The sequence below is a fragment of the Augochlora pura genome, chromosome 2, assembly GCF_028453695.1.
Source record: "Augochlora pura isolate Apur16 chromosome 2, APUR_v2.2.1, whole genome shotgun sequence".
Classification (NCBI taxonomy): domain Eukaryota; kingdom Metazoa; phylum Arthropoda; class Insecta; order Hymenoptera; family Halictidae; genus Augochlora; species Augochlora pura.
In genome coordinates, this window is record NC_135773.1 from 19,308,442 (window position 1) to 19,329,366 (window position 20,925).

The window sequence follows — 20,925 nt, forward strand, 5'->3', positions numbered from 1 at the left end:
ATCAGCAACTATATGTCAAGCAAGTCACACCGACAAACTGTATGCCATCAGAGGTACGCGGCGCGAAATTCGATTTTTAAAGAAGCTTCAAGTAATAAAATCTGTTACCTCATAGGATTCTCGAAAACATATTTGTAAAGTCTATTTTTGTGTCTATTTACAAACAAACAGTTTTAGAATTAAATTAATCAAAAAGCTTTAAATTTTGCAACATTCACCCTATTTACCCGATCTATCTCCAAGAGATTTTCATGGTTTTAAAGACTTTTACAATATTTTTCACGGAATAAACACTGAAACACTTTATTTGCGAAGATAGTATTAAAATTTCCATAGCCGAATTTATTCATACAAAAAAATAGAATTTCTTGAAAGGTGGCATTCATTCATTAAAGTAGACGGTATTCGAGCAAATGAATATCTTTCAAAAAAGATATAAAGTTTACACTATTAACTTGCAGCATTTATTCCTCCGTGCAAACATTCAAAAACATTCAAGGCAATGCAATAATTAACTGGGCTTCATTTTGTTCAGTTTGTCGAAATATTGTTTATAAACGTGGTCGAGAATCTTATGAGACGAAAAATACAAGTCGAATATCGCGCCGTGTGTTTAAATAGAGTGCCAGGTGAACGGATGCGTGAAAAAAGTGAGATTGTAACATGGCAAAGTGAGACTAAAGTTTGTTCTATCTCTCTTGAACATCTCCTGTTCTGCCTGTAAAGTCACTGCGCGAAGACGGATGCGCAGTAGAATGTTAGGGATAAAAAGTTCTTATTTCATAAATTACGATTGGGAGAAGAAAAAGCTCTTATATTGAGAAACGACAGACGTCTTTAGTACACGCGGTCACTATTGGCCAACATAACCTCAAATTAATGAGCGTAACTTGCACTATGTGTAGAATAACTTGTGTTTTATAAAGTTTCAGTTAGCATTATTTACAGTACATTCCATGTAAGATTGGAATATATTTATTAAATTAAATAATTAAATATTCTACTGTATTATTGTATTAATATGGGGAATAAGAAGTATAGTAAGTTATAATGCCATGTTTATATCAACTTTTAAATTTTAAATGAAGTTATTATTTACAATATTTTAATCCTGGTTTATTCCTAATTTCATAGTGAATAAAGGTAACAAAAAGAAACTTTCTTGGATTTATCGAAATAAAATAAAGTCACAGAAAGCTAGTAGATCAGGACAGAGTTCAAGTGACAATGCAAATGACAATAAAAAACCAAGAATTATTATTCGTAATCTTTCGTTTGAGGTGATTATTATCTATAATGATGGATTATAAAAACTAAATTGAAATTCAAACATATATATATATTATTTTGTATTTATAGGCAACGACTGAAGATGTTAAAAGGTTATATGAGCCATTTGGTCAAATAGAAGAAATAAATTTCCCAAAACGTCCTGATGGTTCACCTGTGGGATGCTGCTTTGTTCAGTTTAAGCAATTAAAAGATGCATCAAAGGCAATATTTAATACAAATAAAAAGGAGTTCCTTGGTAACAAAATATTCTATGATCTCTATAATATTATTTATTGTTTATATTAAGTTAAAGAAATTTTATTTCAGGTAGAGTAATAAACAGTAGTTGGGCTATTTCAAAGTCTAAGTATTCTGAAAAGCTGAGAAGAGAAGCTGAAGAAAATGTAGAAGAAACAGAGAATCAAGACGAAACAGAGAATCAAGATGAAGCGGAGAATCAAGATGAAGAACATAGTGAACAAAATAATAAAGTTGATACAGGGAAACAATTTGATCTAGGTGAAGAATTTGATCTAGGTGAAGATGATCAAGAAGAATATTACCAAGATGAAGAATATTATCAAGAAGCAGAGAATGTAAAACAGGAGGAACTGGGTCCAATAAAGAAAGAAAAAGATCTTTCAAAAAAAGAGGAAACAGCACAGATAAGGAATGAACGTAAAAAATTACTGAAGGAAAAGAATAGGAAGAAAAGAGCAAGGATAGTAATAAGAAATTTATCATTTGAGGTAAGGGCAAGTTTTCAAATAATTATCTACTCATTAATTCTGTTAATAGATTGTGGTTTTATTCATTTTAGGCCACTGAGAAACATCTAAGAAAATATTTTTCTCAGTATGGAGCAATAGAAGATGTAAACATCTTAAAACGAAATGATGGAAAAAGCGTTGGTTGTGCATTTTTACAATTTGAACTTGTACAAAGTGCAGCAAAAGCTATACATTATGCAAATCTGCAACCGCTTCTTAATAGACTCATGGTGGTAGATTGGGCAGTACCTAAAAATAAATTTGCCACGAAGGATAATGACAACATAAACGAAAATGAAGTAAAAGTGAAAACTGAAGAAGATAATGGAGAAAAAGTGAAGGTTGAGAAAGACAGCCACACTGAAGACACGCCAGCTGCAGAAACTGCAGAGAAATCGAATTTAAGTGAAGAAGTAAGTAGGTAAGTAATAAATTTATTAATATTAAATTTGAATAATATTTTCTCTTAAGCATGGATTTATAGAAATTTAATTTAACAGTAATACAGAACATTCAGAAGTTTCATCAGATTCTGATCAATCTGACAACGATAATCAAGAGGTAAATATTGAACTAGAAAATAAGGACAAAACCAATGATGAGGGATTGTCTGAAGATGGCGAAGAAGAGATAAAAGAAATAGAGAAAGAAAATGATGTAAAAGAACAAAAACAGCCACGTTATGAGTCGCACGATGTTTCCGAGGGAAAGACGATCTTTTTAAAAAACGTGCCATTCTCTGTGAAGAACGAACAATTGAAAGAGTTCATGCAACAATTTGGACCCGTTTATTATGCTCTCGTGTGTATGGATCCACTTACCGAATACTCAAAGGGCACAGCATTTATTAAATTTAGGGTAGATATTCATTTTTTATATTTTAAATATCATTACATAAAAATATTCATTTCTTATATTTTAAATATCATTACATAAAAATATTAATTTCTTATATTTTAAATATCGCATGAGTATTTCACTGTGAAATTGATTGCAGAATATTGAAGATGCTGAGAAATGTTTAGCTGCAGGAACGAGTTTGGAAATAGATGATCAGATAATGGAAGCACAAAAAGCTGTAGACAGAAGTGAAATTGAAAGTAAAGCCAAGTCGAAGCAACTCAAACACAAAGACACTCGGAATCTATATCTTGTGAAAGAAGGCGGTAATACATATAAGAATCTTAATTGACATCATTTTATTGGTCCCTAAAGACAATTGTACTATAATGAATTTATTATTTAGTCATAATGGCAGGAAGTCCAGCCGCCAGTGGAGTTTCAGCAACAGATATGGCGAAACGATTGCAATTAGAGCAGTGGAAGTCACAGATATTGCGTAATTTAAACATGTTCGTGTCTAGATCTAGGCTCGTCATTCACAATCTACCACCTACATTAGACGATGCAAAACTTCGAAACATCGCTGAACGTCATTCACCTGCAGGAGCAATTGTTAGAGAGGTATCTTTAAATTCAAGTGTATTCCACAAAGTGTCTCAACTAACTTGTATAAGTCATTTTTAAAATAACGTAGGACACTTCCTATATGCGCGATTGCTATGAGGTAGAAATTATTAAATTAATTGTTTAAGGCACGTGTCATGCGAGATCTTAGGAATGTCGACATGAAAGGAGTAGGCAAATCCAAGGAATATGGATTTATTTCGTTTACAAAATACGAGGATGCACTTCAAGCATTGAGAAATTTAAACAATAATCCAAAGATCTTTAATTCGAAGAGAGTATGTATTTTTACTTTTATATTTATCACATACTTTTTATGAATTTTAATTTATAATGCTTTTTATTTCTGCAGCGACCGATTGTATCCTTCTCAATAGAAAACCGAGCTGTGCTTAATGCTAGAGAGAAGAGGACTGAAAAGAGCCGGGAAAACAATCCCACTTGGCCAGGAAACAAAGCGAAAAGGAAAGGAGAAAAAACAGACGAGGGACCCCTGTTAAAGAAATCTAAATTTAGAGATTCGAGAAAAACCGAAAATAATGAGCCAAATAAAAAACCATTTGTAGGAATGGTTGCCAAGCCTGGTGAAAGTAAAATGCGTTCGAAGTTCAAATTAAAAAATCAAGCCGCTGTACATCATCAGTCAGTGAAAAAAGAGAAGAAAGTAAAGAAGTTCTCTCAAAAACTGAAAGAGAAGAGAAGAAATAGGAAAGAAAATAAAAATGAAGTAAAAGTTAGTACTTTTAATCTATGATGCACGTTTTTGTTACTATTCTATTTCTAATATTTTAATTCTGTATTTTCTTTACAGTCAAAACAGAGGATGAAATTAAAAGCCGAAGATATGAATTTAGATAGACTTGTAAATAATTATAAAAATAAATTACAATCGATAGAATTAAAGAAATCCAAATGGTATGAATCATAACTGTATATTAAAAAACATTGAAACTGTTATGATCTTTTTCCAAATTGTAAAAATAATAAAGTAAAATCCATGATGTAATTAGAAATATATGCCAGTAACCTATATCTTAATTTTAATAATCCCGAAATGTATATGACTTATGATGATTATGCTGATTACGTGTATCCCATACACACACGGACTCTCACGACCAATAGAGAATCATTTTATTAAATTTAACTGAAACTACAAAATTGTTAATTAAATTAAAAATAAAATTAAATTAAAACTTGTCGCATTCTGTAAAATGTGTTTATATTTACCGATGATCACGTGGTACACTGTGAACTGACCAATCACTGATGATTAGAGCATCTACAACCAATAGAAATCATCCGCGATTTATGTAGTAGGAGAGGGCTGTCAAAGTATCCTATTCAAAGTTGCGGTATTCTCCAAAGGCATAAACAATTCTTCTTTGTCTTTGCTGATCATTTAGAGTAATCGGGCGTTGTAAAATGAGTGGCAGTGTTAACTGCTTTAAAATAAGTGTGATAAATCATTCGAGACGATAAGATCCGCCAGATTTTATGGAAATTCGATGAGTGGTCCCCACCTTATTGTATCCTCCCACTTGTTCTCATTCTTTTCATCTTGGTACTTAATAGTTGGCGGGAACCGCCAAAGAGTAAAAGGGCATCTGATATCTTAGACCCCGCTGTCAGTGCGTACTCGTTCGGAAACGGTTGGTCAATGCACGATGTACCTGTACCTGGGGCATGGTTCACAATTAACAATCTACTAATTAACACTAACGAACGCGACTTACGAAAATCGAAAGTGAGTTCTCATTTAAATAGACACAGTGACAATTGCGTTTGTGCAGAGAGTGAAATCCATAGACAAGTGACAGGACATTAAACGATTGAACTTTCTCGGAAACAAAAATTAATTTTTAACTCGATCGTGGTAAGTGCTATTGTTTTTAATTCTAAACAATATACAATTATTCCGAAGGAGTTTATATTCCTACGAAATATTATTAAGTATTATTTTCCTTCATTAAATACTATATGTTTAATAATAATTCCTTATGTGGTTCAATAGTGTAAATAAAAAAAAATGTATATGAGATTACAATTTTCGTGATAATATTTATGAATCGACCAAAATTACTATTAATTTATATTTGTAGACCATGTAAACAAAATATAAACAAATAAATGAATCTACGTGCTCTTATTTATCTCAAGCATTATCAACACAAACATATCAACATTAAACTTATCTCTTAACACATTAAAGGCGGAAGTCGTAGTACTACGATTTATCTCGACTGTAGCTTAAAGGTGGAAGTCGTATTAGTACGGTTTGCAACCTCATTGCGCAATCCATGCGCACTGCATTTGTATTTAGTATGTTTTGTGATTTGAAGCGTTACTAGCATACTTTCGTTAAGATCCCCCGCCTTTAATGTGATAACAGAGAGAGAATTACCGGACTGGAAATTTGGTCAAGGTAAATGTTTGAATGTGTTAACAGTACTACTATGTATAATTTTCATCATTAGATTGTAAAGCTTTACGCGTTTATAATTTACAAAAACTTGCAAAGTATTCAAAAACAAGGTTTAACAGACCATTTCGTTCGCTGCAATAGACTAGTGTTTTTATCGAACTTAAAAACACTACATAATTGATTTGTAAATTTTCTTGAATCTAAAAGCACTATAAAACTTACGTAAATTTTTTAACGAATGTAAAAATGTTAAATTATTTACTTATGTTTTGTAAATTTATAATCAAGTTTTCTTTTTTCACAAGAGGAAGTATGTACATTTTTTCAGGCGATTAAACTGATGCTACTATGATATAGTAATTAGTATTAAAGATTTTTGTTCAGTTCGTGTTTGATATCGTAACTTCTCTGACACAGTAATACATGGAAGTAAATTTTTCAAACAGCGAAACGAGTTCCATGAACAATTCTAACCGTGAGCACGAAACGATCGTGCCGTAGTTTCACCTGAAAGGGTTTCCGTGGATTTCGCGGTGCAATTTGCCGATAGCAAAGGAAACTATGTCTTAATATCGAATGTAGGCGAGCCTGGAATACGAGTCACGTTCCATGAATAATTATAGCATTTATCATCGTTATTCGTAGCGATATTCATACTGCATTTTATTGCTTGTTGAAGTTAGGCGAAGTTAAACAAATTTTAAGTCATTGTTACACTGATTGAAAAATATCTTTGCAAAATATGAGCCCTTCAGTTTACTGCTTCAAATTGTACCGAGTACCACGTAGCAAGCACTGAGGACGGCCAGTTCGAAATAGTAACTCTCCTTGAAATTATATCTCCTCATTTGCATCTCATTGTTTGATTAATTTAAATAAATTTTATTTTCGAACCTTCGTATTCCGTGTTACAGGGAAGAAAGATGAGCATATCACATGGCAGGTTTGTCGGATCGTTAGCGTGCTGTTTTAAATTTAAACAATGGAGAGGCGTAGTTCGAGCGATCGAGACTTTGGCTACAGAGATCGAGGAACAAGATTTGACCAGGTGTCGTCCGTACACCGAAATTCCTGGACCAAAACCTATTCCTCTTTTAGGCAACACATGGCGATTCCTACCATTCATAGGTATGCTCCAATTAACAATTGTCCTATGCCCTTAAACGTGAAATAAGGCTGGAAACATACCAAGTGTCCCTTCAATTTTTACTTTAACATTTCAGCTATCTGTTCAGCCATTTAAACCTTGGACGGATTCGTCTGGATCCGGCATTTTGAATCTTTATTTCGAATACTAATTGTCAAATCGTGTTGATCACTTTTTAATTCTGATCGAAAAGGTTTAGTCTATCCTTAGCATTTTTTCTTTATGGATAGCTTAATCGTGTAACATTGAAAATTATAAGGGCAATAGTGTAGAGCATTGATTTATGGATCACGGTTCTAGGTGACTTCCAGATCCAATCGGTGGATAAGGTTTCACGGAGGCTGTACGAGAAATATGGCGATATTGTAAAGATGGAAGGCCTCCTCGGCAGGCCAGACATGGTCTTCATCTACGACGCAAACGAAATCGAACGTATCTTCAGACAGGAGGAGAGGATGCCTTATAGACCATCAATGCCTTCTCTCAACTATTACAAGCACGTGCTTCGAAAGGATTTCTTTCGTGGTAACGCCGGTGTAATCGCTGTGTAAGCTTTCAATCGCTGCATTAGCAGTTAATGTTATGTTACGCAAGAAATCAGGGCTTTTACGAAATTGATTAAATAATCACTTTCTAAGCTATAAATTTAAAAAATGTTTTACATCAACCGTTACAGCCATTCTATACTGTATATGTATAAACTCACCTAAGAACAATAGTAGATTTATTTACGAAATTGTGGATATTAATCGTGTTTAACTAAATTTTTAAGCTAATTAACTTTCTTGCAAATAAAGTTATTCAAAATTTGTCAACCAAAGCAAAAATTGACTTTGATTTAGTAAATAGTAACGCAAAAAGTTTTTCTATATGCATGATCACCATTTTAAAATTATTTGCACGTCTTTAAAACGTCCACCCGAAAGTCTAAAAACCATAGTCTTGTGATGTGTACAATACAAGTCATTGTACAAATATGCATAACTGCCTCGAGCTACCTGGCGCACGATCTTTTGTTAGTCCTACATGCAGTAGTAGTAAAAAACGATACGTAATTCTGGAGTAGTTCTCAAACAGTCAGAAAGTTATGCTACAATTATCCCTGCCCGTTCATATGACCGTGAGAATTGATACTTTTTAGGCAGGCAGAGGCATCTGCAGAGATAACAGTGATAATCTTTAATTACACACCATAGTTTCAATAACTTCATACTATGGTTCCACTGAACATTTTATTGTTCCTTTTAATGTAATACATTTAAAATGTATCCGAATGATACATAATTCAATTAATTAGTATGCAATTAATATGTAATGTCTTTATTACTCCTTGTACGAAAAATATGTTTTATTATACGAGTACTTGCTGACCATTACTCGCTCGTTAAATCTCAGGCATGTAATTAATGCTTCGAATGCCACTTTCATATGTCATAAATCTGTGTTATTACACACAACGAAGTTCTTACGTTGTTCCATAATCAGTGAATTAGCATCCAAGACAATTCGATATTGCAGACCACTTAATAACACTGGCAGGTGCGTTGCAGGTTGCAACACTTCCGGGCCAGATAGATCAAGCGTGAAAAGATTCAATGGATGTCGTTACGATTGCATATATAGCAATAGTCTCTTCAATTAGAGGGTACATGAAAATAAGCTAATGCAGTAATATTCCACAACAGGGAATGGTTACAGAAATTACGAAATGTCATTGTACGTTGTCTAACAGTGGATATAGCATAAACCGTAGTTCCGGTTCGCAGCAATAAAAACAAATGTGTTAATGCCTCAACGTGTTAAAAGATTCGAAAAAGAGAATTAATAAACTTATTAGAATTTGAATCCGGTGGGACGATGTGTTTGCGATCGGACACGCGTCCTCACGTCTTCGCAACCTCAAGATGTTTGCAGATATTCCATTAGCTCACGTATAATAGTTAAATATTGACTTTGCAATTCGCACGGTGGTTAGGGGCGTAACCTTTTTTCGCTTGGCAAACTCGTCGAGTCGCAAATATTTGCGACTGTCATTGGGCGCTGGACAAGTATAAGAAAGAGACGCATGTTTCCGTTGTACTTTCATTTTTAGATACGCTTCGGCTATGCTCGCTTTCCTTCTAATCTCACGTTGCCATTTCTTTTCCGAACGGAAAAACCGTTTGCTCTATTTTCATGTTCCTGCTGTTTGCACGGTGTAGGACTAGATTGTAAAGTAACAGATCTCGCAAAATAACCTTATGCGATGTATTTTTATCGAAAACTATCTTATTGAAATCAATGCATTAACCGTATATATTTTGACTTGAAACAAAGTCGAAATTGGGTTTTTGCGTCTCGTTTTTTCTACACATAATTTTGATTTGCATAAAGAACGGTTGAGATTGCTTACCTGTAGGCATATTGATTAATACCTGACAGATACAAGGAGTGATTTTCAGCGAATCAGAATTTAATTAGAAGCAGGCATTCCCGACGTTTATGCAAATATTAATATTTATAGGGAAATTTCAAGTAGTTAGGAATGTGTAAATTTATGTAGATTAGTTTAAAAGCATGTATTTGTCGTGAATACATTAACGAAAATAAATGAAAGAAACGTACAAAAAAATGAAATAAATTATATAAATGTTTGTTCTAATATAATGTAGTTTAATATAACGTAGTGTTATGCGCAAGTTCTTGTGACCCGTTAGTAGCGTAACAATACAATGGCGATCGGTCGACGCACCGTGTAAAGAGAAATCGGGAACTAGTTTAAAACCGAAACACGAGACCGTTGCATCGTGTGTCTTCGTTAAGGGTGTATATCGGTGAAAAGGGGGTCGTTGACACGATGCACAATTGCAGCTCTAGTTGTCATGCAGGAAGTGATAGACTCAACTGGTGACGCAATCTTTCCTTTCATGCGAATCGCATAACGTATAACGTATCATTCACTACCGTTTTGGCAACACTCGTTTTATTTATCTCAGTCGTACGTTTTTTTGACAGACTGTCGAAACGATTATAAGCACGGTAACTACTACAAGCTTCCCAACATGGCCACTACAATCTCCTACGGTTAAAATTTCAATTCCCATTTTTCTTCATTTTATTACTCTAATTCTACAGGTTTCGATAAACCTCCATAAATTAGGTTTCATTCACTATTTATTTTATTATTCACTTATTAATTCTTAATGTATAATTTTAATATAACTCAATTTTGTATGTTTATTTATAGCTTTTAGTATGCTAGCATAAACTTTCGTTATTCTCGTATAATGATTTACCTGTATTGGAATTAGAAAGTTTATTACTATCGTTTTTTTTTATAGCCATAGTTCAAGGCATACCGTTTGCTATGACCGATCCGCCTGCCGGATTGAAATGATGAGATAATTCACAGTTTTCATTCAGATTCGCCTTTCACCGGATCATCATCTTAACGACATTAACAACGATTCCTGTACTTTGTAACATTAAAGCATTCACGGCATATCTCATGTTGGCATATTCAATGCAGTATTTCCGGTTTAAAGCATTTTTTGAGTCTCAATTGCGGAAGCTGTATAAATAATTTTCGTATAGAATGATTCCGTGCCTAAATTCAACGATATATTTTTTACCAATATCGCAAACGTTCGAATACAATTACAAATCGTTTAAATAAGCGAGGTATTATGAAAGCATTAAATATCTCGGACATTCCGCTGTAGAAAATTAGGTACTTTCTATATGCCACTTAGTATTACATAATATCTCTATACTATTACAACTAGCAAATGAGTTCCCCGAAAAACGACTATGGGGATCCCAGATTTTTGTAACGAAAGTTTCTGTTTCAGACATGGCGAGGACTGGTACAACTTCCGGAGTAAGGTGCAACAGGTGATGCTGCAACCACGGACTGCAAGAATGTACATTGCTTCCATCGAGGAGGCGAGTTTAGCATTCCTTCAAAGGTTCGCCGACAATCGGTCCCCCTTAAACCTGGTTCCACGTGTCTGTGATTAGTCGAGGCTTTTCAACCTTTCACTCTTCTGTCCTCTTCCACCAATTCAACCAGTATCGACCCCACTAAAGAAATCTCTCTCATTTTTCAGAATATCCTCGATACGAGACGAAAACGATGAGGTGCCAGACAATTTCCTCAACGAGATTCACAAATGGTCCCTCGAGTGTGAGTAGAAAGCGATATTTCATAACTATTCACGGTCGATAGAATCCTTCTGCAGAAGATTTAGAAATTATTATGCTTGAATTCCCTTCGTGTCTTTTTGTACAAAAAAGTGTTTGAGAATAAGTCTATCGTTTGAGAAATAAAGTCTATGGATCTTCGAGTTGTATCCTTCTTTACAATTCAAGATCATGGTCATAAACTTCATTGATATAAAAAGATTCTTATGCTTTTTATGTTTGACGATCATGCTAATTTGGTAATAATGTAACAGTTGTACAATCCGTATCGTGCTCCGAGTTTTTATGGCTTCAATCACGCGAGTCACTTTCGTTAAGAAGCGAAATGTGTGTCGGATTCGGGTCCTCGCCTCAAGCAAAATTCCTCTGAATGATTTTCGTCACTAGAGCTATAAATAGCTAGGACCAACTATTAAAATAGCTTTAGTATTTTTTTTCACGGTCATTCTGGTTTCTCTTTTCAGCCATAGCACGTGTAGCATTGGACGTTCGACTAGGTTGCCTGGATGACAATGCGAATTTTGAAACTCAGAAGCTGATTGACGCTGTCTGCACGTTTTTTGTTAATGTGGGAGTGTTGGAATTGAAAATACCGTTTTGGAGACTGTTCAACACACCGACGTGGCTTCAATATGTAAACGCGTTGGACACTATCGTCGAGTAAAGTCAATTTCATTGAAAAATTTGATAAATACTGATTGTCGTATGGGACAGTACAGAGCAAAAGAGAAATAGCATTGTTGCAAAGATTATAGATTGCAAATAGATAGCATAGTCTTTTTAGAGATAAGTGCTTCTTGTTTCAATTATGATGGAGTAAATTTCAATAATTATTTATGCAATTTTCAGTATAACTTCAAAGTACACTGGGGCTGCTCTTGCAAGGATACAAAAGGCAAACGATAGCGACAAAGAACCTTCTCTGTTAGAAAGAGTGCTGACTCTTGAGAACGATACCAAGCTGGCCACTATCCTCTCTCTGGACTTATTTTTGGTTGGGATAGACACAGTTAGTGACATTTTAGAAGTTTAAATTTACGATGAATAAATTTATGTACTGAATTAATATATTTAACATCGTTCTGGAATGATACTGTAGACCTCGAATTCTGTGGCATCAGTGCTTTATCAGTTGGCCCTGCATCCAGCCAAGCAAGATCTAGCATATAATGAAGTATGCAATGTGATACCAGGCAAAGATATGCAACTCGAAGGGAAACACTTGGATCAACTGAAATACCTGAAGGCGTGTATTAAAGAAACCCAAAGGTTTGTGCATACTTTTGTGAAATATTTGTGACATATTTAGCAGGTATAAATTTCTTTCCTGAAATTTCCAGGTATGCTAACCCTTTAATTCCTAAACTCTAAAAGAAAAGGGTTCTGTAATCTTTTGAAACATTGGTGACAACCGTAAATCTTTAATCCTTTCGACCACAGTCGATTTCCTTATGACACGAATGTATTGGTCTAAGTATTATAGCAGAGCTGTTCAACAAGCCTCGCGGTAAGCAAGGGTAAAGCTACGGGCAAGCGTGTTAGTGCTTTGTTTTAGAAGAAAAAGGGAAATTTTAATGTCATGTCTTCCTCCTCACTCGCACGCATTGCCGTTATATTTTTATCATGCGATTCTCACTTCACTCGATGTAACCTGTGGATCTCTATCACCGTCTTCAGCCAAATAACATATTGTTATTAGTGGCGAGTTTCATGAGATACTAAGGAATGGATACCGCTGCCCTCGGGACTGGATTATGGAACCCACCGATTGGTTTTTGCATTGGTCTAACAATCGCTTCCCCAAGCGCAAAACGTTGGACAGCTCTGTGTAGAGGATTCTGACGATACTTAGTATTTATTACATGGCATTCTTTGTAAGCCCGGGGGAACATTTTTTGATAAATAAATTTGTAGTATTTATTACATGGTTACTTCACATCTGGAGATTCACGAATTGACGTGTTAACGCACTTTCTTTGTGTTTCGTCAATATTTCGAACATAAATATGAATTATTTGTAAGATGCAGTTCAAAGGAAAGCAGTATGTCGAGTAAGCTGGAAGAGCTACTATACAGTTGCATATGTTTCAATGTGTTTGTTACGCAAGGGTGAAAACGTAGACAAGTTTGGAGTTAAGCTAAACGAATTTATTGTTATTACTACGTAATGGTATCATTTTTTCCCCAGAATGTATCCGGTCGTTATCGGCAATGGACGCTGCATGACCAAGGACACGGTGATCAGTGGATACCAAGTACCTAAAGGGGTAAGAAACAACATATTCTTATAAAAAAAAACCCATAGGTTACATTTTTTTGTATATCTTGGTCAATATTTTTATTTATTCTCTGCAATAAAAACGGACAATTAAATCTGTGATGATAACATAATTAAGGTCTTAGGGAATTTAAGCAAACTAATCTTTCGCCGTGATGCGTCGTCACGATACGTGGATGCAATTAAAAAGAACATAGTGAACAGAACACGAACAAGAGGATTTCTCCTCAATTAACAAGCGTTGTCTCTGCAATTAGGTCCAAGTGGTTTTTCAGCATTACGTGATAAGCAATCTGGACAAGTACTTTCCGCAAAGTAACGAATTCATTCCGGAGCGGTGGCTACAACCTGACGGCGTGCGTCATAGTTTCGCGTCGCTACCTTTCGGCTATGGCAGGAGAATGTGTTTGGGTCGGCGGTTCGCTGAACTGGAAATGCTGGTTGTCATTAGCAAGGTAATAATACTGTTACCTAATTATCCAAATGCTCGAGATTTTATGTGGTAGGTCATTCAATTTAATTGAGACTGCGCTGCGACGACCATAAAATTATGCGAACTGACAGTTATTATTCAGTGTTATAATATCGATGATATCAATTGTTGTTGTACGTAAGACACGTACAAGATGTCATAGCTTTAGTAAAAAAAAAAGAATTTTTTCAAGGTTACAATTTACAGTTACAGTTAAAAATCGTTTGGTAACTTTAAAATATCTAAAACTGTGGCCTCGACAATTACATATACTAAATATTGTATATACCTGCGACACTTTTTGTGTCGTTACTAATGAGCGTGTCCATTTGTATCCATTTATATATATCCATAATAGCCATCATTAATTTCTCAAAGATGAAGTATATTATCGAGAAGATTAACTATGCATGTACACAACAAGGGGTAGAGTGTAGAGAGAAGGGACCAAACTAGCATTTCGGAGTTTTATTACGAAATAGCTGATGCTGGTCATAAATACAGTCCCTGTTAGTTTCCTTGATGGTCACGGTAAATGCTCACGAACAATAGACATGCGAGGATTCACTGTTTATTGCGTGGGACGATTAGGTTCCTTGAAATTCCATCAATCCTGTCATCTGACTGTCGCGGTAACCCGAGCTACCTTGCTAACGCGAACCTTGAGCGTATCTGTATTTCCGGTGACTTTGTTTTCACAAAACGCATTGTCATTACAATTTCCTCTGTTCTAACTTTAAATAGGCATCGCATACCAGTATCTGTTCAGATGTTAGGCTGTTTAGAAAATTAGCATTTTGTCTATCTAAACAACATTTTATGTTACATTTCAGTTTTCAAATAATCTTAGGGTGTATATTTATATCGTAAATATTTGAAATACCAACTTACCTATATTATTGCATATGGGTATTATAATTTTTTAATCACATGACATCAATTACTTTTTCAACATTTTTACGTTTCGCGGGTCCTAATAAAGCTAGGAAGTTGAGATTATATAACAGATTAGGGAAATATTTTTGTTTCCAGAAGTTTTACGAACAGTAATAAATTATTCCAATGGTTTCACGATACTCGAATGGTACTCGCTGATTTTTATGAGGGCCTCAGTCGAAGTAATGGCATCAATAAAGATAGACAATTTTACCGTCCAGAGGAGAAATAAATATGAGATAGTTAACGAAGTCGGGATTTTCGGACGCGGTTTATTACTTGCGTCATATAATGAAATTTGGAGCGGCCTTAAATTACCTGGAATATCTCCGGAATTTTTTGACTACATTGCCATGTAAATTTCACTACTCTTCAGCCATGTCAATTTCAAACGTGCTCTTGGACTAAAAGAACAATCGGAGCGATGGTAAATGTACAAGAGAAATTTCCGGCAATAAAAAATTAGTTCATGCCAGCTCCGTGCTCGCTTTCTAGTTCTTTGCCTTAAGAAATTTCACTTTATATTTCCTCCATCGTTTTCCAGAACCCCATTGATCATTGAGGTCACAGTATACAGACGCGCGAGAAAACAGAAACATAATTGGGAGGAAAATAATGGCGAGAGAGCGTACAGGAAATGTTGACACGTTGGTCACTTAGGTTTCGTATCTTTTTTTCTGCAAAACCTACAACATTTGTAAGAAAAAGATAATACTTATTTGGTACAACAAAACTATATACACAGTGGTGCAATTCTTGTTTACGATTCTACCAGTGATGTTTGTTAGAACTGTAATTTAATATAAATGAATTCTTCTCTTAAACGACTCTTTTATCCCATCAGTGCAAAATAATGGTTTTGTTTCAGATTCTTCAGCGTTATAAAATAGAATATCATTATGAGAAACTAGATTACCACATCAACCCTATGTACTCGCCCAAAGGACCCCTAAACTTGATGTTCATCGACAGGTAGATCACTCTGAGAAAGCAGCACGCAAACAATGAATTAGTTATGCATAGACTGAGAATTTTATGCTACATTTTTTATGTCGTAAAAGTATGTTATAATGTGTAAGAGAGTTTCACATCAGCTTTATTGTAGTCCTTGCAATATAATAGGAGTCTTAGTAGAAGAAATAAGTTTTTAAAAATTCTTATTTGTGTAAAATACAAATTTCTTTTGATATGTACAGAAATAAATACAAAATGAATAAGTTGCATGGTCACTTTATACATTCTTGAATGTCCTCGACAATTTTTGTTCCCTATTCATTATCTCCGTATCACCTTGAATTTCAGCTCACCGTCAGGGGCATACATGAATGTGATTTTGTATTTGAGTGGTTCATGGTGGTACTCCAACTTGTAAGATCGTATTAACTGAAACACAAGAAAAGATATGTGAATGTTTAACTCTATAAAAACCTATAAAATGACAGTGCGTACTAATGAGAATGTCTAGCACTTTAGACATTTCTCATACGTTTTTCAAGGTTCATGGTTTACTTATCAAAAGATATTAGTTGAGCTCGTTTAAAAATAAAAGTAAACTTTTACATGTAATAAAAGTATACTCTTCCTTACTTTAGCAAGTAGCACCTGCATCTCCAAATCAGCAAATCTTCTACCTAAACACATGCGTGCACCATGGCCGTAGGGTAGGGATGCAAAAGGATGCAGTGTTTCCTTCGTAGATTCTTCGAGCCATCTCATGGGCCTAAATGTTTTGGAATCTCTCACGTACCGTTCCATATTCCCTGTTATGACTGTTGGAAATACTACTTGTGTCTGCAATCGATTAGACTCGTCTTAAATCTTACTTACAATCAAACTATAATTAGAAGTACTGTCATTAAAAATGCATTACTTACTCCTTTCGGTACTTTGTAGCCACAGATTACAGTGTCATTTTGTAATGTCCTGCCGTTCCCGATGACGGTAGAATATACCCTGAAACGTAGTATCATCGATTATACTTTGACGCTCTGTCAACTTGCATGATGTATATTGCACTACACACACCTAAACACCTCGCGTATGAAAGCTTTCATGTAGACGGCTTGATCGAGATTTTTCGTGGTGAGAGGAACAGAGGGATCAGGAATAATTTTTACGAGCTCCTCGTAAATTTTCTGTTGCTCTTCCGGTCTAGTTGCCAGCTGATACAATATCGAACAAACAGCCATAGAAATCTGCAACATCATGGAACCAGTAAGTATCTGTTTCCTACTCATTGTTATTCGTTCTCGTCATTTAGTTTCTTAATTTCTACCTACGGTATCTATACCAACTAAGATTAAATCCAATGCAAGGATGTACGCCATTTTGGGGTCAGTTTCTGTAGCTAGAATTCTCTCCATCAAGGATAGGTCAGAATCATTGACAGCTTGTTTGGTCTTTAGTCTTTCAACTGCAGCATCGATATACTTCATGCATACCCTGAGGTGTAGATTTATTAAAATAGCCATCCTACATGTTCCTGTTAAATGTAATTGACCTACTATGCAAATTCGGTATCACTCACTCAATAAAGTAATCCATGTTGCGTACATAATTTGTCCAGAGACGAGAAGGTAAGTATCTCCAAAAGGGAGCTTTCAACTCGAGAACTGCTACATTCCTTAGAGCAAACTTTGCTGCATCGATGATCTTCTGAGGTTCCGAGTCTGGAGTTAGAGTACCACCTAGGCAGCCTAATCTTACATCGAGTGCTACTCGACCAATGCCTGCACATTATGTACGAAATTTCGATGTGTTAAGCAGATAATATTAGACGGCAGATCTACCAGAAAATTTTGTTTAGTTTCAGGTATCATACTACTATTTCTGTTAGATCTATTACGATTTGGGCATAAAATGTATACGAACACTCTAGGGCCCATTTATGTATCTCATTGTCAAAGTCTCCCGGCAATTCTCCATCTTCCCCTTTAATTTCTTCAATCCTGAAACAGAATGTTGATGACTTTTAATTCACATACGCGTCCAGGAACAAAAATTTGATGTTTCAATAGTAGTAGGATTATCGTTTCCAAGGAAATTGATGAATTTTTTTAATGTAATTTTTTAAAACACTCATTTTATTTTTTCATAGATCTCATTGAAACACGTAAAAAATAAAAACTAATCGTTAGAAACTAGATACTGAAGTAACCATAGTTATAATCTGTAAAAAGTAAGACGATGATCATTGATTATAATAAATTAATTATAATTATGATCTCCATCAGAATATCTAATGCATAAACTGTACTATAAAGTAAAAATATTTGTTTTCTGAAGAAGGAGGAATTAGTCATCGTGCAAGCAAGAGTTTGGCATTCGGGCTCGCCAAGGCTGGCGATCACTATAAACGATCTCAAAGTGTAAGGTCACTCGAAATTACCTTTTTATAAAGTCGGCAGTGACTACCTCAATGGGTGTGATGTACTTTCGAACAGTCTGCGGCTGGAGAACTGGTTTCTGCACGCGTGTACGAAATTCTCGCCAAGGTTCTCCGTGTCTGGAACAAGCAAACATTTTATTATGTCAGCTATGATAACTCGCGTTAGCCAGGTACTCGCGACTTGTTTGAGAGCCAAGGGAAACCAGACATGATCGATGTCGAATTTGTTCAATGCAGTCATGCGATGACTTCAAGAGTGAAATTGCGCGCATCATGTTGCAATATAGAATAAGATAACACTTACTCATCTTGGCAACAAGTACATTTACTTGGTAGTAAGTGGGTATTCACAAGAATGCAATTTTACAAGAACCAAAAGGCAACCAGTTCGAGACGAGTTAACTCGTCGTCTGCATTTTGGTTTCATCGTCATGCTTCTCCGGTTTTCTGCTTCAAGTATTTATATTTAAGTTTGATTACTTTTCTTTTCTTCCTTTTTGTTTTTATATTTTATCTGTTCTTGCGAAACATATTATAACTGTATGGATCCATTTTTGCAATAATAATATTTTAATATTTAAATAATATTAATATTACTTAATTTAATTATATTAATATTTTAATAATATTTTAACGGGGTACGTGATACAAAGTTGAAGTTATCAAAAACTTACTCAAAGCACAATCGCACAAGGGTTTCGCGGCTCACTGACCATTCATAATTTAAATGAAATGATTTTAAATTCTACGTACACTCCAACAACGCCAGGCAGATTTCCAAAGAAATCCTTGCGCACGACGCCTTTGTAGCGCACCAAACAGGGCATCGACGGCCTAAACGGAGTCGGTCCTTCCTGCCTGTAAATCTTCTCGATCTCGTCGGCGTCGTAGACGAAAAGAAGATCCGGTCGGCCAACCAAACCGCTCAAACGACAAATGATCCCGTACTCGTCGTGGAATATTTGTGACACCTCCGCCATGTCAGAGATCTGGTACTGACCGATCACCGGAAACAATCTCCAGGTGTTCCCGAGGATCGGGATCGGTTTCGGACCCGGGATCTCATTGTACGGCCTCGCCTGGATCGATGTGTCGTGATCCAGGCTGCAAATCCGCGTCGAGGTCACCGTTCCCGCACCTAAACGCACAATGGAGGAGCATTAGACGCGTGTTGAATGCTTAATCGAGCTCGATCGATTTCGAAGCGCTTTCTTCGAGAGGAATTTAATACTTTTTCTCCAGCAGAAATCGAAATTGTGGAATTTGGCGCATTTATACGAAAAAACTGGAGAAGGAAAACGTTACGAAAACGATCTATTTAATGTTCGTTTATGATAATCGACGTTTCTTGTGAGTAATAAATAGAAAATGTTATTCGAATTTTTACCTGTACAGAGATTGCGTTGAATTGCATCCCGCGCTTGCAGAAATTGACCTTTCAGTATGAACTGCAGCTGCCGATTCATTCTACAAACTGTGTGAAATTCATTAGTATAGATGAAGAAACAGGGGAAGCATCAGGTGAATGTTAAAAAGATATTCCTCGGATATTGTGCGATAGCATTTACTTAAAAAGACAGTCGATCGGCACATTGAAATTATTCATGAATTAAATATTTAAAAATATCTATTCTGCGATCTGTCGGCAACCATTAGCTTGTTTTTACCCTCGATAAACATATAACCAATTGAATAACTATACGATTTCGGTCACGAATAATTTCATCCTTGAAATACGTTTTTCTACAGCATTTCGAAAACTGAGTTTACATAAATTTACATAGGTTGGTAATGTGCTTCTCTGAATTACATACATGCCATAAACCTCTGCATTTCATTATATCGTTCAGTCCGACTGTCAGTCGGAGGAGTGGTTTCATTTTAAAGGAATCAGAGTCTTAGAAAACGAATGATTTATAATTTACAAGTACACGTTCTTAAAGTATGTAATGTTTTCATAGATGAAAATAGTTCAGACTATAATAAGTAATGCTATTCGCGTGACTATTTTAGAAAAATATATTAAAATACGCACAGCACAGTTACAAGTTTATTGTACACACTGTATACAGTATATGCAGCCTGCATTCGCAATATTCATAAAACTATGTATTCCCAAAGGATATTTCCCAGGTAGTATTAAGTATATCCAAGCATTAGCACGTAGGTACAGAGACGTGCAATTAAACCCCGATACCTGGCGTACGAAACGTACCCTTACCTATAAACCATCAAGGATTTTGTGACCGCTTCGGTTCCCCTTCGTACAGTCGTCCCGTTATGCGTGGTTTCACTTTTGGCACTCAGCGTGGGCAATGATCGTGAATCGGAGCCGATAGCGTTACCATTCTAATCAGGAAAAATTGCGGGGCTTTTAACACCTTCCCAGGGTCGCGAGGACTCGAACGAGGTCGCGGAAAACTGAACTCCGAGCTTCTTCTCGTTGACGCGCGCTCTTCACACGATACTCCCAACAAATGGGACCAGTAGATCTGGCCGCGCTCAAACCCCTCTCCAGACTCTGTCCGATTGATCTCCCATCCCCCACCAGATGGGTAACGGTCCGAATTCTCGTGTTGGTCGCTATT

General features: G+C 35.6%; 2 protein-coding genes across 2 annotated transcripts; one reads left to right on the plus strand and one right to left on the minus strand.

The window, feature by feature from the left end:
• Nucleotides 1-722: 722 nt before the first annotated feature.
• LOC144478277 (uncharacterized) lies at nucleotides 723-16,164 on the plus strand. The gene is made up of 21 exons (XM_078196045.1): nucleotides 723-1,040; nucleotides 1,135-1,280; nucleotides 1,360-1,528; nucleotides 1,600-2,021; nucleotides 2,093-2,463; nucleotides 2,543-2,900; nucleotides 3,040-3,208; nucleotides 3,289-3,506; nucleotides 3,638-3,787; nucleotides 3,862-4,242; nucleotides 4,321-4,371; nucleotides 6,849-7,062; nucleotides 7,382-7,628; nucleotides 10,912-11,028; nucleotides 11,170-11,246; nucleotides 11,728-11,923; nucleotides 12,113-12,272; nucleotides 12,363-12,532; nucleotides 13,452-13,530; nucleotides 13,799-13,996; nucleotides 15,818-16,164. The coding sequence occupies exons 1-21, from the start codon at nucleotides 1,022-1,024 to the stop codon at nucleotides 15,923-15,925; spliced, it is 4,020 nt and encodes a 1,339-aa protein (XP_078052171.1). The 5' UTR covers nucleotides 723-1,021; the 3' UTR covers nucleotides 15,926-16,164.
• On the minus strand, nucleotides 16,047-20,785 carry Cyp301a1 (Probable cytochrome P450 301a1, mitochondrial). Its single transcript, XM_078196570.1, has 11 exons — nucleotides 20,559-20,785; nucleotides 19,725-19,811; nucleotides 19,091-19,475; nucleotides 18,338-18,454; nucleotides 17,821-17,897; nucleotides 17,477-17,678; nucleotides 17,229-17,391; nucleotides 16,975-17,144; nucleotides 16,824-16,902; nucleotides 16,537-16,740; nucleotides 16,047-16,332 (listed from the first exon to the last, which is right to left on the minus strand). Exons 2-11 carry the CDS (start codon nucleotides 19,801-19,803, stop codon nucleotides 16,225-16,227), a joined length of 1,584 nt encoding a protein of 527 aa, XP_078052696.1. The 5' UTR covers nucleotides 19,804-19,811; nucleotides 20,559-20,785; the 3' UTR covers nucleotides 16,047-16,224.
• Nucleotides 20,786-20,925: the final 140 nt, after the last annotated feature.

Coding starts and splice junctions, on each gene's coding strand:
- LOC144478277 (XM_078196045.1), top strand. Junction 3,507..3,637: donor CAGGAGCAATTGTTAGAGAG/GTATCTTTAAAT, acceptor TAATTGTTTAAG/GCACGTGTCATGCGAGATCT. Junction 13,997..15,817: donor TGCTGGTTGTCATTAGCAAG/GTAATAATACTG, acceptor GTTTTGTTTCAG/ATTCTTCAGCGTTATAAAAT.
- Cyp301a1 (XM_078196570.1), bottom strand. CDS start 19,803: ATGAATCGGCAGCTGCAGTTCATACTGAAAGGTCAATTTCTGCAAGCG. Junction 17,679..17,820: donor ACATAAATGGGCCCTAGAGT/GTTCGTATACAT, acceptor CATAATGTGCAG/GCATTGGTCGAGTAGCACTC. Junction 16,333..16,536: donor TGCAGGTGCTACTTGCTAAA/GTAAGGAAGAGT, acceptor CTTGTGTTTCAG/TTAATACGATCTTACAAGTT.